The following is an 18,783-nucleotide window of genomic DNA, read 5'->3' as shown; positions in this document are numbered from 1 at the left end:
CAAAAAAAGTAAAAAGCATAAATAACCAAACTCTTCCAGTTAGAGACTCCTGAAATATTTCACTAGACTACAGACCTAGACTATTAAGGATTATGTTTTCTTATAACCTCAGGGTGCAGTTGAGGATTGAGGGCTGCAGGTAGCAATTTAACAACCCTAGCTCTCCACCTTGATGTGAGAAGACGCGAGGAAGTGATGGCTGACTGCAATGGGACATGGGAGGAAGCAAGCAAGCTGTTGTTGAGGTACAGATGGAGGAGCAGGAATGACAGCCCGGAGCACAATGATGCTACTCACTGGTGCAAGCCATGGATGGAGGGTCTTTCTCAGAGCGAAAGTAATTCTTTTCACACCTGCAGTTCAGAGATGCATCTTCATAGGTAGAGCTGTGGGGAGGGCATTTGGCACACTTCACATTGCCAGCAGAGGCTTTGTAGAACCCGGGTCGACAAGCTGCAAAATAACAGGAGTGTAGTTTTTAAATTCCATGGACATCCTGACTTTAATGTGTGACCACTGCCCTGGAGCATATCCATATGTAGATCACAGTGTGCAGACATTTATGGTCTAAAATTACAGATTTTTGTCATAATGAGAGTTGATGGAAATAAAACCTCTTGGTAAAATGTAGTTCTTCATGCATTGGCTTGGATGTGGCATTTAATTTTGCCTGGAAAACAAACCAGTGCATTGCACCACTAAGAAGAAACATTTTCTATTATTCATTTTGAGAACTTCACTTATTTTTCTTCTCTTCTGGCTAATTTACCAAAGCCTTGGCTCCATCTTGTATAAGAAGCTAACTTTATCCTCTCTCTACTGCCAAGGGTTACTTAAAAGGGCACACTAATTGTAAATTATGTCTCTTCAGTTCATCAGGACTAAGAAGGCAAAATCAAGAAAATAACCTGAACAGTAAAAGATCTATTCCATTTCTGAAGGATCATGCATCAGGCTTAATGAGCTGCTTCTGATACTATCAAGAATTTGCATAAGGAGGATACTTTTTACATTAACCCAGTCCTCTAGGGATGGTGCTTAACCCACAGAAGCGTCTTCTGAAAAACTCTGGGGAGTGGTGTTTTATTTACATTGGCACACTCCCTCTCTTTTGACTCCTGTTGTATTTTAGACTGACTCGGGGTCATATTCACATCAGAAGTAAGTTATAGAAAGGAACAGTTTAGGAAATAGCTTTTTACGGAAAACCTATGTAGTGAAATAAAAGTGTTGACTTTCCACCAATATGATGTCACCATTTCAGAACAATAAACATTTTTAAAAAGAGATGAAAATCAGGAATCAGCAGACTCCGCTGTTCAGCTGCTGCCTTCCCCTGAGACGAGCATCCATCTCCAAATGGAATTTCTGAAGTAAAATATTCTACCTGACACTGGTCACCCACAGGTCTGCGCTCATACCTACAAAAGCCACACACTAAAAAAAAGGACCACATCTTAGAGCACATTTACCTTTTGCTACACTTTGGTTCCTCAGCAAACACTGCTTAACACACAAGCATGTCAGGAAAACTCCAGTATATTGTCATTACAAATATAATGTTAAAAAGAAGAGTAATACAAAGAAAAACATGATTTCTTTCTGTGTCTGGGCCCTAGACAGTTAAACTTAGGTACCTGTCACTGAATTAAATGCTAATTTGAAGCCAAAACAATGGGTTTACCAGTCCTATGTAACACAGTTTGCAGTTTTGCTTATGGAGATGAACTGATTCACAAACACAGCATAAAATCTGATATACAAGATTATGTGGTGTTTTGTGTTCATTCATGAACTGCCAAAACAGCAAAGTCTTTGGATGGGCAAAAAGTCTGAATAAAAATATCAGCATCTTTGTAAATGATGGAAGAGACAGGGAAGCTGCAGCCTTATACTGGATGTTCAGCTTTCACATTATTGCCCATTACCAAAACCCAACTGAATAACTGGGTAAGGCAAATTTGTTGGCTGGTTCCGAGTGCCAAACACCTGAGTGAAATGCACAGACAAGTAGTGAGGAACTACTCTGTCCTGCTCTGAAACATCTTAATAAAGGAAACCCTCCTCCCCCTGCACTGAACACAGCATGAGAAGCATGAAGTGTGTCACAAGGAAGCATTAATCTCAGCCACTCTTCAGCACTTCACAGCCCTGCCTGCAGCTGCTCCCTCTGACTTCCATGCTGGTAAAGCAGCTGGGAAAGACACCTCTTGCTCCAACTTCTCTCCTGCAAGCCCTGAGGAAACAATCCTGAGTTCGAGTCTCTGAGGCACGGGCCCAACAGGCAATCTGTGAAAGCAGAATTGCCAAAAATGACCTTGTGGGGAAGTTCCCAGGGCCCAATGCCAACCTGCCCAACCTGGCACAGCCTGTCCCCCTTCAGCTGGAATTTCTGGTGTTTCACTCTCCTCGAAGGCTGCAAAGGTGTTTGAGGAAATTAAAGAAATTAAGCCAAATTAAGGAAACCTAAGCCCTTCTTACACCCCTCCGCTAGGAGGAAATGCAGCAGGAAACAACTGGCTTTTTTTTGTTTTCCTGTTATTTTTGCAGCCTTTTATGACTCAAATCCTATTTCCTCCCAAATATTGGCCCATGATGTACCTTGAGCAAGCCTCTTTGGTGTCCCTCTGGCTGACAGAAGAATCTGCAATGATTTTACTCTGTTCCCAGCCCAAAGACAACGAGCCAGATAGAAAAGAATGGATTCCAATCCTGTTCTTTCCAACACTCATAACTAAGCAAACTCATTAAGGAATAAACACCACAGAACATCTGCCCAGCTAACTACACAGCACTTTCTCCAAAGCTCATCAAAACTTACTGCCAGGCATCAAACTCCACTGGTTTTGCCTCGACTCAGCTTGAAGGGACACTTTTACATTTATGGGCAGGCATACACAAGGCAAAAATGTATTTAAGGATATATACAATAGAATTTTTTTACTAATTGTATATGCTAATTTAATATAACAATTGGAAGAAAACTAATAACATAAAACTGAACATTTGTCATGTGGTTGGTCTTCCTACATAAGTGTTCAGTTAGTTGACAGAACTACAGTAAGACTGTGTATTTGGGACACTTTCAAAGCACCTGCCACCAGCATTTTAACACAGCAACAAACTGAACATAAGTAAACAAGCTTACATAAGAAGTGGACAGATTCTGTGGAGAACAGAAAGGCATGAATCAAATTGCTGCATTAATCAATGTCTCTTTCATCCCTCTGGTGAAAACCCACAGATTTCATGGAAGAAAAGGTGCCAGTGGTGTGGGGCCAGGGAAAAAGCAAGAAGAAAGAGGTGTGTGCAGGAAGCACCCTGATAACATGACACCAGGCCTTTGCCAGAGGGACAGGGATTTCAGAGTTTTGCACTTCTGCTATTGCAGTATTAAGAGATCAGTCAGGGTGAGGGCATGAGCAGGTCAGACTCCTGCTGTCCCAGTATGCCCCAGTAAGGGCATACCAACCTCATGTCTTGCCCTCTGGCTGTCTTGCACTTTCTGTCTTTGTCTATCAGACCAATTTAAGATTATTCACAACCACAACCCAAAGGAGAAAAAAAATAATACAATCATACTTGAAACCAAAGCATGGAAAGGGAGGTGCCAGTGAAAAATGTCGTTGATGTACTTACTATAATTATTCTTTTCCTAGTAATTTTTTTAATTCTGATACATAAGACAGAAAAAATAAAGGTGAGTATCATGGCTTTGGTTTCAGTCAGGTTGAAAATAGCACAGGAACTAGCATAGGAACTCTTCACAGAGTCTGTAATTTCTGCACAGAAACCAGCTGTGAACAGCAGTTACTTTTTCTCAACAATTTCCTCTAAAAGCTAAGAAATTTTTCTTTCCCTTACAAGGGGGAATGATGTAAGAGGAAGTAGATGTAATGGTTCAGGAAGAAAAAAAAACAGTCTGATTTCAATTTCTTTTATTTCAGTGCGAGGCCATGATGACTTTGTCAAAGTGTGGTAAGAATTTCAAGACTGTATGAAAATGAATTTCCTTAAGCTATAACTGATGAGTCTATCTCAGTGGCAGAGAGAGGGGGAAGTTAGTGAAAGAAAAACGAATGCATGGTAGGTACTGATTAAAAAAATGTGACTATCTTTTCAACAGCAAAGTGAATTCAGCCTCTGCTTGACCAACCTGTGTCAGATGAAAACATGGTCCTAATTAAGGGTTAAATTATTCATTTAAGTTGAAATTAATTTTAAATTAAAATATAAAACTGGTGGTAGAGAGGAGCATTTTAGTATGCAGACCCTGCAGCCCCCTACACACAGAGCAATATCACCAATTCCCAGCTGTAAATACCAACTACCAATTTGAGCCTGCACTGCCTGAGCCTATGACTTCCCAGCCCCAGAACTCCAGGCCTGACAGGGCCTATCTCCCTGCACAAGGTCAAAGCAACTCTTCATTTGCAAACTGACTCACACTCCCCACTCACACTCTGCTTTTTGTGCTCTGAACAGAGGAAGGATGCTTTGAGGCAAGGCTGGAGCATCACAACCCACTGGAAATGGATATCCACATCCATGACACAGGGTGTTTCCAGCATCCACCAAATGATTGTTTCCTCCCTTTGTTCCTCTGCTCTTCACTAAAACAGCCTAGGCTGAAATGTCATTATGGCATTAATCCACAGCATTTAGGAAATAAGGGAATTCAGTCATAAACCTGTACAGCTCACAGATAACCTTTCCTCATAGTGGGTGTTAACTAGACACATGAGGGCAACCCTGGGACAAACCTCCTGTCCCCTGCAGAGAGAACAGGGAAACGTCCCCCATGTGTGTGGTCACTGTTAGAGGGGCTTTGCAAACTATTCCCATGATCACCTGTGGGAATGACATACCAAGGAGCAGCAGCAGAGGTCCTTAGGATGGACCTGAAGCCCCAGGATGACCTTTGGCTCATCCCAATGCCCACATCCAATCTTGCATCTTTGCACTGTTCTCTAGCCCCTTTTAAAAGTGTTTCCATAGCTCTTTTTTCTTCCCTTATTCACTAAGGCACCCTGCTCAGGAGTAAACCATACTTTATAATGCAGGTTTCCTGTGAAATCCCTCAGAGCACTGAAATCATCTTCAGGAGCTCTCACTGTTTATTAATGTATGAAAAGCCACATAATCTATAGGGTTATATGTATGTGTATATGTATGCATGTATCATCCTCTCTCACTCTCTCTCCTGGGCCTCTAGGTACCTTCTTGTATATGAACCTAGCCCAAATAGGGTTCTAAAAATTACAGTGTATATTTGGTTCATATTTCCACTGAACTTCACGCTCTTGTCGTCAGATCTGAATAAATAGTAAGACAACATTTAAGTAAGTAGGTCTCAAAACTAAGTACTACTCCTTACAGTAGAAATAGGAATATCCCCAGAAAGAGGTAAGGATACTGACTTTCTCTCATTGCCGGTAGGACTCTATTCTGCTTGTTGAAAATATAAAAATTTACAATTAAAAAACCCTTACAAGTATTCTTTGTATTCTTACATTGTATTCCCTATAGTCTTCAGCACATTTGACATATTACCTGAAATAATTACAAAATAGCTGGTGCTATTGCAGAAGCAACCCAGCCATTTTTTTGCTAAGCATTACAAACAAATCAATAAAATCTGATGCTGTCTTTTCTGTGCACAAGACATACCTTTTACTCTGAAAATGCAGACATAAACCTAAAAGTTGCATTTTAAATACTAAAGTGAATTCCAACCACTCCTTTCATTATTAGAAAAATTATGGAAAAATGCAACTGTTTTCTTTGCAGGGGAAACTACTGCAGAGGGAAACATGCATCATGTGTACTTTTGCACCTCTAGACTGGAAAATGCAGTGATCACAGCCAAAGCTGCTGCCAGATTTGAAGAACTACTGCAGCTGTCCACTGTTAGAAGAAATCAGCAATTAACAAAAAACCTGATGCAATTTCTTTCCTATCACCAATCCTCCTCCAATAGCAAGAGGTCAATAACCTGAGAACTCAGGAAACCATCTCTCTCCCCTCTGTCCAACCCCTCCAGCCTCTGTGCCAGCAGGATGGACTGTGCTGTGTGCGGGGGGCAAGGAGTCAATGCATTGTGACACTGAAATGGCTCTAGAAAAATACACTTCAGAAAGAGCCCTTTTCATTTTTTACACCTGAAAGCTGCTGCTAGCACAAAAAAAATCCAATAGTATTTAATCTTACTCATGAGTAAATTTCTGCTTTTTCCTCCCCACTTCATATTTTATAGTGACCTGTGACCTTAACATATTTTAATCAGATGCTTTTTAAATTGGCTTTACTCCCAGGTCAAGTCATTCAGCAGAAACAATTCCTGTTCTTTGTTTAATAACTGTTACTGGCAGACATATTAATTATATGTACATAAGAGATAGTGTTATCCTGAGGGAATAACACTGCACCTTTTCAACCACAGTTTATAATAGCTCCATGTTATGCCTTGCAGGCTTCTCTACCTCTTTTTCTGCAGTGCATCACAGCCATGATTGCTACCAGCAATACTGTTTAAAGTGCAATGTCAAAGACAGCAGGTCTAAAACACAGCAAAGATGTTCTGGTTTGTGGGTACCCTGTTTCAAACTATGTGAGGTATTTGAGCTTCTCTGCAGGCAGTTCTGGGGAAATCTTTCCTTAGCAGGGAGACACTAAGTATTACAGGTTCAGAGTTAAAGCAAATTACACAAAGCTCTACCTTAATTCCATCCATACTTAGTGAATCACTTAAACAAGTATTTGAACTGGCAATTTAATAAAATCATGTTTATAAGCACTAGTTTTCACTGTCTCTAAACAAGATGTTCTCCTGAATCAAAGATGGACACACTGAGATATATTAAGCTACTTTTGTCAAGCAAAGAAATTCCATGTTCTGGTTTTTGTGTTTTGTTTTTTTTTAAAAAAACTTAATTTAGTCCATACAGAGATGAAAAATAGCTTCCTAATTCAAGAAGCATTGCAAAACCCCTCCTAAAGAAATAGCAGAAAAAAATTCCCACCAACATCAACTTGAAAAGGGAAAAAGAGGTTGTACAAATACACACACAAGGAATTTTAAATGATCACTCAGCAAGGATAAAAAGCAAAGAAATAATTTTTCCCTGACACAAAAATTACACTATAGACTCCTCAAAGGTAAACTAGACATAGAATCCCAGTAGCTTCAAACAATAAATCCTCACTGTTTCCCCCTCACAACTACAACCTAGATATTATTTCAAAAACCTGGAAACACAAGGTTTGATACACCTGTTAATTTAGTTTTTAACAAAGGCTAATTATGTTAAGCCCCAGTTGTACTGTCCTTGCTGTAGAATATCCAGTGTTTGAGGTTTTTTTTCAAGTTATTGGTCACAATTAATTTCTCTGATATTCCACTCTAGTCTAGGCAGTCAGTGGCAAGTGAAAAATTGATATTACCTTCAGATTTGGTAGCTTTTTAGCCAAATTAATGTATCCTTGTTTTTTATTATGAGTTAGGGATGCCAGCTGCTCCTGCTGTGTCTTTTCTAAGCCATTCCTTACCTTACAAAGACCTATCATGAATTTATCTTCTCTGTGATGAACAAACAAACAAACTTTTCCATCAGCTTTTATAGGAGTATCTTCTCAGCCTTTGATTATAGCCATCTCTGGTTCTGCAGTGTCATTTACCAGGCAGAAAATCTCTTATCTTTTTCATAACGTGTCTGATGAAACCAATTGATTTATATATATCAATTGGACTACATTTTACCTCTTACTCTCTACCATATTTGGGCCTCTGTTTTGTTTTTTATTTTTGGCAATCCATTGACCAAGATGTCAATGCACATATCCCAAGCCAAAACAGTTAATTGAGATGTACAAAAGGTATATATTTTATCTCAGGGAGGGAGGAAAGGTGTTCTTTTGCAACTTTCTACCCTTGTCAGTACGTACAGGAGTCTGTTGCTTGTCCCCATTTTGCAGGTGACAAAAATCAATGCAGAACGGGCTCCAAATCCAGTGTTCTTTCTTCCACTGACCCCCTGTAATCCATGTGCTGCCTGGTGGGTTGTGTGATGGTACAAAGAGCTCAGCCCAGCTCCCCAGTGACACAGGTCCACTACTGCAATTAGCATGAATTAGTACTTTTGTTAGTAGTCTCAGCAGAGCTGTCAAATTAATTGGAAAAGAAATGTAACAAATGCCTTTCCCCTTAGAGATATTCTCTCAGGTCAGGGTTGAGGCATATTGCTTGAGCAGACTGGGGGAAGCTCGTGTTCCTTCCACCCTTGCTGAACCTGTTTGGTTGAAAAAAGAGAGGACTGTGGCTTCTTGGGTTGTTAATCCAGTACCTGTCACAAGCAGCCCACTGACATAAAAAAGACAATCAATTTTTATGCTGGTTTTGGCTGGGATAGAATTAGTTTTCTTCATAGTAGCTGGTATGGGGCTGTGTTTTGGGTTTGTGCTGGAAATAGTGTTGATAATTTTTATTTTATTGCTGAACAGTGCTTGCATAGCATCAAGGCCTTTTCTGTCTCTCACCCCAACCCACCAGTGAGTGGTTTTGTTTTCTTTGTGCATGGCTTTTGTTTTCCCTACTAAACTGCCTTTATCTCACTCCTGACTGGATGGGGAGGGGCTTAGTTTTCAGCCTGGTTTAAACCATGACAATTTTATAACACTGAAATGTATCAACTGCTGATAAAGTAAGAATAAAAAGGCTCAATTAATGCCCAGTGACTAGAATATCTATACATTCATTTTTCACGAACTCTCACTTTATCATAATTCATAGTTCTTTCAGTTTAACTCTAATTTGCGGAAGTATCTAAAAGATAGCTCCCTGTTTCCCTAACTTATATTTTAATACAATATGCATATAAAATATATATAAATATAATTTTTAATTCAGCCTCTGGAGGCTGAAGACACAGCTAGATGCATATAAGCCTCAAAGTTTAGGAAGCAAGCACTGGAGATGCTACACTGTCCTCCCTTACAAGAAAACAACCACCACCACCACCAAAAAAAACCGAAAAAAACCTCACAAAAATAAAACACAAAACACAAAGTTGGCATTTTTAAGCACTGAGATTAACAGGGGATGAAAAGCTAAAATTGTGTGGCTATGCCTCATTCAACAAAGGGCTACTGAATCCCTTACTGATAGTTTCCCTGCCAACCATTTGACATATTGCCTCTTGAATTCACTGGGAGGTGGTGCTGGGAAAGGGAAGCTCTCAAGAAGAGAAATGGTGCTGCAGTGGCAGGCATTTAAACCTGTAGGAAAAAAATCCCTTTGGTTTAAACCACTGTCACAACTTGCTGACATAAGTCTGGGATATAATTTAGTGTTTCAGAGCAAAGCTATACTTTGTAACAGGGTACAAGAAACAGCCATTGCTTTGCTAATGATGCTCTTAATGCCACTTAACGGGTGCATCTATATAAGTATTTTAGCCAACCTTTTAAAGCAAAATCCCAGTTCTTCCCTCTTGCCACGATCTGATTCACAATGTAAAGTGTCTCCAGACCACACAAATATATATATTCCTCTATACTGGAAGATGCACTTCCTGCTGCAGGGAGTCTATAGGACCTGATAGAGATACTCTGGAGTAAAACCAGCTGAAATTGTTATGATATTGGCACGGAGTCCTTCATACCAACTGCTTAATGCCAGTGATCTGCTCCTACTTGGCCACACTACTTGCTAATGTAGACTTAAGCCATAGGTACCAGCCTTCAAACATCTCAGTGCTGTCAGCATTGCTAAATTTGTTGGATATTTTCACAAGAACAAAGTTTGAAAAAGACCTGGTAATGGGTAAAGAGGATGAGTTTATTATTTTAAAGCCATTAAACAAATAAATACAAATAAACAGACATTATAGTCTGTATTTTTACCATGTTTAATGGGATGTGGAACAGGCACAGGGAGGTTTCAGTGATTCCTAAAGAAAGGCTTTAAGCAGAAGACCAAAACATTGCAGCTTCATCACTGTCAGAACAAGTTCTTCTCTTCTCATGCCTTTTTCACTGACTATATTTTCATCCTTCCAGCAGAAAGCCTGAAAATTAAACAGTTATGGCCTCTGGGGACATCTGTGCACTGACAATCTTCTCACAGCTGAAAGGAAAAGCCCAAGGCTCTTGCAAAACTATCTAACCACTCAAGTGCAGTATTTATACATTGTATGCTTTAGCAAAATTTTACCTGTTCTTCCTTGTTTTTTTTTCCTTTTTTTAAAAAAAATTCTTAATTACTTACCATGCATTTTCTATGCATGTATTAAAAAAATCTGGCTTTGCAGGTTAAGCAATTATCCACTGAACAAAAACCCAATTAAATGTAAATTAAAAAAAAATCCCACAGTTCAGCATTTTTATTCACTAGCCTTATACCTGTGTGAATCCAAGGGGGGTAGAATCTCAGCTATTTAGAAAACAAAGAATCTGATGTATTGCATTTTACAGGATATTTGCTACAGAATTAAATCTTTCCTTGCAGAGGGGAAGCTTTACAAAGAGCAACAAAAGCGAGAACTCAATATTCTCCAACAGCATTCACTTTGCAATGCAGAAAATTCATCAGAAGGGAAACTAAGTTTCCAGTATTGTGTTCTCTAAAAAAATGATATTGTGTGCTAGTATAAAATGCCACATGTTCAATTAACACTTTTCAATTCCACTGAAGCTCAACACTAGCAGCAAGTTAATACTACTGGATTTTATGTGGAAAATAATCAAAGAACAGCATTACAATGTATATCATGACTCTGCATTATGTTTTACATGAAAGCTTTTGCTGTATAGACATCGTGCCATTTTCTGAATGAGGGAACAATGTTGGAAACACATTGTTTTCAATATTCATTTTTTCCCCTTCTTGCTTTAACATTCAAAAGCAGACACCAAGGTCGATGAAAGGACATACAAAACCCTCAAAAGCTGAAAGCATTTAGGCAAATCCACCATGAGATACAAAATTCTTCATCTATCAGTACCAATTGATGCAGAATAGAAGCTATGGTCGGTTTTTTCCCTACTAGAAATATTCCCAGCTACTCCCACTGGAATCCTTTGGAGCTGACTAAGAGGTTTGAGCCATGGACTCTGCAGCTGAGCTGAAATCATTTTTCAGCTTTATCCTGGAAATAGGGAAGTCAAATTACACCTGGTTACTTTGCTTAGTAAAACTCTGATCACAGATCTCTTTCTAAAAGACCTATTTTAGTGTTTCTGACCAAAATCAGGTCATAAAACCCGATGGAACATTTGAAAATAAAGTAAATTATATGGTAGGATATTGAACCAAAATTGAATCTAACTGGGTCAGGGCAGTCCATTGCTGTCTAGATTATAAGTGATATACCACCACATATATATATAAAACACAGGAAATTGTTGCATAGTAATAGAACAGTAGTTTAATCAGCCATCTGAAGAATAGCCAATATATTCAAGCACAGCCATATTTTGATCTGCAATGAAAGTCCTACATTTTATCATTTAATAAAGTATTTTAAATATTCTATTATGTGCAAAAATTAAAACAAGTTACAGACAAAGAGTAGAGAAAATCTCAAGACAACGAAAAAGGTTCTCTTCTTTCTAGGCTCTCAGTAGTCCTACCTATAGCAATAGGTAGTAGAGATGGACAACATCAATATTTATTTAACATGGAGTATACAGTGGATTTATGACAACAACAAAGATTATGTTGTTCAACGAATACAGAGAAGCTAATTTCTCCAATGAAAACAATCACATCAGGAAAGCCTGTTCTTGAAAAATTAAGTTTTAATTGAAATAATTTTCTGCTTGACTTTGACCACAGGTTTCCAGCACATACAACATTGAGAGCTTTTTGTCACTAACTACTACACTTGAAAAAATGGCCAGTTGAACATCCAGCAGTCAACATCTCTGGGTATCAGACATGAAACTCTCCTTTCAGACCCTATTTCTTAAATCAGAACCACACTAAGATAAAATGAAGGTAATACTGTTGCTTGTTCTACAGAAAAGATATCAAGCTACACAAGGTACTATTTTTTTAACAACAAACAAGACGTAAAACCCAGAGACAAATGAGACCCTAAGAATCCCTGCTGACACAGAGAGGAGAAGAGGAAAAAGGTCTGTTTGTGACTAGGTGGTTGTACATCTCACAGTCACTGCTAACCATGTGCATTTCTGAGAACTCAGAACTGAGACCAAGCTCCACACTGGATGTAAAGGCTTTGCAGATTGCTTATAGATCCTATATAAGCTTCCCAACACTGTGCTAGGATGTTATGTGTACCACAGGTGGACCTGAACTCCCAAGGAAACCTGCTACTTTGGTGTTGCTTGTCCAGAGCCTGCACAAGGATTCAGGATGGGATAACACTGGACTAGAGGTTACTTAAACTGTGTCTTTTTGCAAAGCCATGCTTCAGCAGATCACAAACTCTCATTTCACCACCAAAACCACAGAGTGTGTATTTCACTTGTAAGCATCCTACATACAGTTTTTCTCCTATTTAAGGCTCTGTGCTTCACACAGAGGAATCCAGTTGGTTGAAGTATAATAGAAACCTCATAACAACAGATACAAAAACATTCATAAGCATGCTCTGAGCCCAGTATAAACCTCAGTGTCCATGTAAGTCAGTAAAGCTTTTATACATTGTTTTTAACTTGCTCCTCTCCTTGCTGCTTGTCCTGCGTGTTGGGTTAGAAGTACACAAGTGATTACCACAGACAAGTGTAACTATTTTGAAGATACTGACAAAATGCATTAGTGAAACATCCTATTATAGCCTAACTAATCTGAAATGATCTTCCATGACATGAATGTCACCAAGACTGTGGTCTGCTGTACTGACACCATCTATGACAGCTTCCCAGAGTTACAAACCTGGCACTGCAGACCCAAAACCGCGTCACAGCAGCTGATTAAGCACTCACACCCCCACTTGGTGCCAGGAAAATGGCACACACAGCCCTTCATTTTAGCTTGTTCCCACCTTATGAATTAACTGTGCAGCGAACCTCTTCTGGACTGCCTTCAGCACTGATGAAATACCCTTATCTGAGCAAGGGTCAGAAATGTCAGGGCAGGTATAAGGACAGGGAGCTTCTTCCAGCAGCATCACAAATTTCTCTGTGCCACTTTTGACAGGGGTCAGGAGCTGCTGTGTCCAGCTATGAACTGGGATACTGCTTTGCACTGACCACTCACTTCCAGATACAACTATAATTCACTTTCTAACTGTTCCCTAAGGAGGAAAACTTTTCTTCTACATTAGGATTCACGGTTAAAGAATGTTTTGCTCTTTTCCCACTTCTCAGTTGCAGTGAACATTGGGTTAAAAGTGTGTCCAGCAAACACTTGAAGCAGTCTAGCAGGAACTAGCCTTGTTGAATAATGTAACTTAAGAGCTGTAATACTTACAACTGATTCAATAGCTCTCAACAGTCCCAGTTTAGAAAAGAGTGGTGCAATACTTGTAAATTGGTCTTGAATCACATTAATCCTCCCTGTTACCCCCCAAGTAGTTGAAATGTCACTGCCCTGCTCGGTTGCACCCTCCTTTTGCTTTGCTTTATCTGTGGCAATGGTTCTCCTCATGACAGAGGAGAATGACCCCTATCCTTAACTTTTCAAAAGTTACTCAGAGTAAAGTTACTACCATGATCAATTCAGTATGAGACTCCACCCAATTTAATAGATGTCCACTTCCAATGTTCAGAAGCAAAGATCAAATTCAAGGGATGACTGTGGGGAAGAAGAAAGAGCAATTCCCAGGGCTGGCTCTGCTAATGAACAGAGGGACACGTGGAGCACTTTCTCCGCACCCTAAGATTCTTTCACTGGGAATCTGCAGGGGGAAAAACAACCATCTAAAATTCACCAGAAGAAATATTAAGCTGCCTAGTGGGCAGGGGCAGAATGTCCAGACTTCTGGCTTGTAGGATGATTTGTACCTCTCAGTCTTTGCATATCTGCACTACTGACAGTTCTGAAAAGAAAGCTACTTTCACAGACAGGTGACTTCTTAGAGAATTGAAACTGATTCTACCATTTCTTGAAAATATCAGTTTTTAATATCAATATTATTAAATCTTAGATTGGTATTTAATACTGAAAACCTCCTGCTGCCCCCTATTTCATGCACTCTCCAAAGACTCTAATAAGATATGGATATTTTTATCTCATTCTTCTTACAGAATTGTTTCTGCATCTTTTACAACTATGGCACAGCAAAGAACAGGATCTAGGGCTCAGCTGGTAGTAAAGGACAGTGTTTTATTAAAAAACATCTTTCTCCTCAAATGCTTGGCTTTGCAATGTGACCACCTCACAAGGTGATGGCAATGTGATTATAACCTCTGCAACAGCATAACAATACTTCCAAAGTGGTGGGGGAAGGAAAATAAAATTCTCAGAAAATAGGGATGCTTATCCATGGTGGATTCACTGTGTACAGACGATGATAAACCATTTTAAGAAAGCTGTAACAGCAGCAATCACCAAGCAAACTCAAGCCACTTTAGCCTTTGTGTCTGAAACATGTGCGAAAGGCTACAATAGAGCTCCCTTCCCAGTTTTTTTTCTACTCTGGACTACTTCAGGTTTTTCTCAGAGAGAACTTTAACTGAGAAAAGGTTTACAAAAGAAACTTGTGGCCCTTTCTGGGGCCACTTTTGATGAGGTAATTTCTGTCTCAGAAAAGCTTTGTACAACCAAAACAATTTGAAAATGAAGCCTGTAAACAAATATCAAGTCAAATATTCTAATAGGCATAAACAGAGGTAAGGAAATATTTAAGGAGATAAAGAAAATAGTAGAAAATAATCATAAAACAACAATAGGAGGAGAGTCTAAAAATTTTTAATTAGCATTTTAGCCATTTAATTCCTATTATTTTCAAATAAGCCTACTACCTCAACACTCATTTGCACTAAGATACCACAGTCCAAGTAAAAAGTAGAAGTATAAAGTAATATCCTTCCTAATATACAGGGGAAAAATACGTTGTTATTTTCCTAGCCAAATATTCTATGAATTCCAGATCACTAAAATAACTTGGTTTCATAAGAGCTCTTGAAACAGTTCCAGTTTAAGCAAGAAAAGATTTGGCCTGGATGAGCAGAATCCATGAGATTATTCAGTCTTTATATCCACTAAATTTAACACTGGCTCTTTGGGGATGGACTCCCAGAGATGAGACAGAAAAGGGCCAGTGAAACACTGCCAAGTTCAGTGCTGAAAAACTTGGAGTGACAGCCTGGTTATCTAATTGCCAGCAGCAGGCAGCAGCAGTTTTTAAGTAGCAAATAATTATGTTCAGGGGTTATGCAAAACAAGAATAATTTACAACAAATTGGTATCAGGAGCAGGTTTAATCAGCCACGATCTGAAAATTCTGAATTCCCATTAAAATAAATTGGAATTGCATTTGCTTTCACATAGCCTGATTTTGACAGCAGAAATGTTGAGTAGTGGAAACAGATTAGTAGAAGCTTGGATTTATCTACAGACTTTATCTCTCTAATTATATATTTGAGACTGGGAAAATTAGTATACGGAATAATGGAAAAAGTTAATAAAAAGTTACTATACAGGCCAGGTTTTTCCCCACATATGGAAAACCCAGTTCAACTCTGAGTCCAAGAGAGCCCAGATCAGCTACTGAAGCAGTGACTAAGTTCAGAGATAGATAAAGAGAACAGAAAATACAAAAGAATTGGGGGGGGAATAAAACCAGCCCTCTCATCTGGAAAATTTAAAAGGTTTTCTTCCAGGAGTGGCACCAGTGAAAGGGAACATGATCAGATTATAAAAGGGCAGCATGAGAGAAGCGGTTAAAATTGATCTTGCCCCTGGGGTGAGACTGAAAGTCCCCTCTTCAGTAGCCCTGCAGAAAGGTCCTTCCTTACTCTCTCTCACCTCAAGGGCCAGGAACTTCTTGGATGGGCCTTTAAAACCCATAAAAAAGTCCTTCTGCATCAACACATATTCAAAAATAGAAAAACAGGCCACAAAACAACAAGCACCCAGAACTGATCACTGTGAGAAAGAGACTGGAATGGGATTAGAAAACCACTCTCCTCTATTCGTTCTACCAGGACCCCCCCATCTGTGGTAGTCCCTAGATTTCAAAAAATTACAGTAAAACTGGATAAGCTACATTTTTATCTTTCAGCAATTGCTATAGAAAACTCTGTGCAGTAGTATTTTTCTTAGCTACACCTTTATCCTTTAATCTGAAGCTTTGCAGTTTTATAGTTGGCAATAAGACACGACCACTCCTTCACAGCAGCATAGTTCTAATGGACACATAAGAAGTGCTTTTTAAACTGTTTGTTTGTTTGTTTTTTGGTAACTTCTAGTGAAAGATGGACTACCTAAACATGTGCATGAACCTACTTAGGTCCATGAGCGTAAATCTCTCTGCATATCGTTTGCTTTACAGTAGTTTCTATCAGTTTATCTCAAATGGCTTCTTAATCAATTCCAGTTAAAACAAAATTAGCCTGAAATTAAGCCAGGATCTATACAAGAGTAGCACTAGCTTAAAGAAATCAATTTAAACAACCACTTCACATGAAGCTAGGAAGTTTGCTGATGCACTTAACAAGAATATAAAGAAGAAATCCAAGTTTCTTAGAACAATGTCCCCATATGTGTCAGCAAGTACCTAGTTAAGTTGTTGTCACTGATCAGGGCATCAGCACATCTAACAGAAAAACTGATGTGAGCAAACAGGACTTCCTGGTACACATAGATAACAATCTGTGCTGAAATACACATTGCAAAATGATTGATTCTGGCATTTCTGAAACTGCTGTCGGAAAACCCCAACACATGCTGGAAAGAGGCCAAAACCAAAAAATTCTACAGTGGTGGTTTATTTATTTACTTTCTAAATTTTAGGACAGAACTGTTGAGTCTCATCTTGTCCTATTTTTAATTTTCCTTAGAGGTGGTGGCTAAGAAAGATTTCCCAGCTGCACAAATGAAACTTTCATCTTCACAGTTGCCCCTAAACTACAACTTCCACCCATCCAGCATTCTCATTTTGAAGTTGCTTTACTCAGTGTTTTATTTTTCTTTATTATGAAATTTGGTGAATGCAGCTCTTTCTAAGATAACTTCCAATGTGAACAACGATTGATTTCTGTTAGTTGATCTAGGATTCAAATGGCTCTTGTTAACAGATATTTGCTCAGATGAATACGAATATACATTTAATTATTATGTATAAATACATGTTACATATATAGATAAGGAGAAATTTATAGGAACTAATAAATTAATGTAGTAACATTAGTTGTGGAAATTTCTTATGAGGGAGACCAACACATATTCCATTGTTTACTATTTTATAATAAACAATAAATCCAAGAAACATAACAAAAATATTTTCATCATTTGTATGTTGATTTCCTTTAGCTATCTGCTGTTTAATTAAGCTAAAAAAAGCAATGCAAAGTCCCTTCATTATCCTTACCACTAATTTTCTGATTAAGATCTAACATAGAAGAAGACAGCAGCAACATTCCCTAGTTTATTTTGCTGGTGAACTTTGGTGTTCATAATGGATGAGAGAATTAAAAGAAAAAAAAAAGAACAAGAAAGTGAAAAAAAAAAGGAAAGTAATTTAGGAACAGCACTGCCAAAATACAGAATAAGAACCTGCACAGGATATATTTTCTGAGATAAAGGGGTAAGCTGTTAGAACAAGCACATGAATTGAACTAATGTGAAAATAAATGCAAGCACATTCAGAGACATACTGGAATGTATGCAAGGCAGCCTCTGGATTCTCCAAGGACCACTAGGCAACTCCAAGGATATTACCCATCCCCATAAAACGTTCTGGGCTAATGCTATTGCAGATGTGGCAAATGCAGTTGACAAGACTAGATAAATGGATTTAAAGCTTCAGTCACTCCATATGGGGCATTTCAGAGAAATCAAGGGTGCTCAGAGAAGGGTGAGCTAACCAAAAGCAGACAGTACTAAACTAAGGCCATAAATAGCTGTGCAATGGGATAATTCTGTGAAGAAAAAGCCAATAGTGGGTCTGTGTGTTGAACGAAGTGTTGCTTCAAGATCATATTTTTGACCTTCATGGAATAGCAACCAGAGAATCTTACATTCCTTTCCAAACTTTAAAAAAATACCATTGTCTTAGGAAGAAGACGGTGACATTTGTGGTTTGGAGTTGAAGAGTACATTTAATTGGTCCATCTACCTGGTACCCAGTGGTGAAGTGCATGGGTACAGTGTTTACATGAAAAAAGTCCACCAACTCTGTCCAGAACAGCACCTAGAAAATGTCAGTAAACAAAATGCTGTATTTGTGTAGAAAGTCTAATTTTTTAAAAGTGGTTTCACTGGCTAACCAGGAAAACACTGCTAAAGCACAGCTAAAATTTAATATTATTAACAAAAGCCTAGGAAGCATTCATAAAAAGTGAGGCAAGTGAAAAGGAAAAATGCCTGCAGTCAAGAAATTAAAACTAACATCTTAAAAGATGAAAAGGAAACTACTAAAAACAAATAGTGTAATGATTTGGCAAAGGAGATTCTGAGATCATTTCAAACAGGGGTTTCAGGGTTGGATGGGACAAAGAACTACTGTAGAAAACCAGCAGTACTGTCATGTAATAACACAAATCTAAGTACAAAATTACTCCAGAAGCTCTTTTTTAAGCCCTAATATCTCTGAATCTTACTCAACCTTCGCCATGACATGATTTTGTTATAAACAAAGAAGCATAATGACCTTG

General features: G+C 38.6%; 1 protein-coding gene across 1 annotated transcript in view; it reads right to left on the bottom strand.

Annotated features, from left to right (window-relative positions):
• EPHA3 (EPH receptor A3) overlaps positions 1 to 18,783 on the bottom strand; it is a 196,630-nt gene that overhangs the window by 71,083 nt on the left and 106,764 nt on the right. The window contains exon 4 of the mRNA XM_018089066.2: positions 298 to 453. Coding sequence (XP_017944555.1) covers positions 298 to 453 — 156 coding nt within the window. The remainder of the gene's footprint in view (positions 1 to 297; positions 454 to 18,783) is intronic.

This window comes from Manacus vitellinus, unplaced genomic scaffold (genome assembly GCF_001715985.3).
Source record: "Manacus vitellinus isolate BGI_N305 unplaced genomic scaffold, ASM171598v3 scaffold_113_pilon, whole genome shotgun sequence".
Taxonomy (NCBI): domain Eukaryota; kingdom Metazoa; phylum Chordata; class Aves; order Passeriformes; family Pipridae; genus Manacus; species Manacus vitellinus.
The sequence above is the reverse complement of the archived record's forward strand: the minus strand, read 5'-3'. Positions and strand labels throughout refer to the sequence as shown.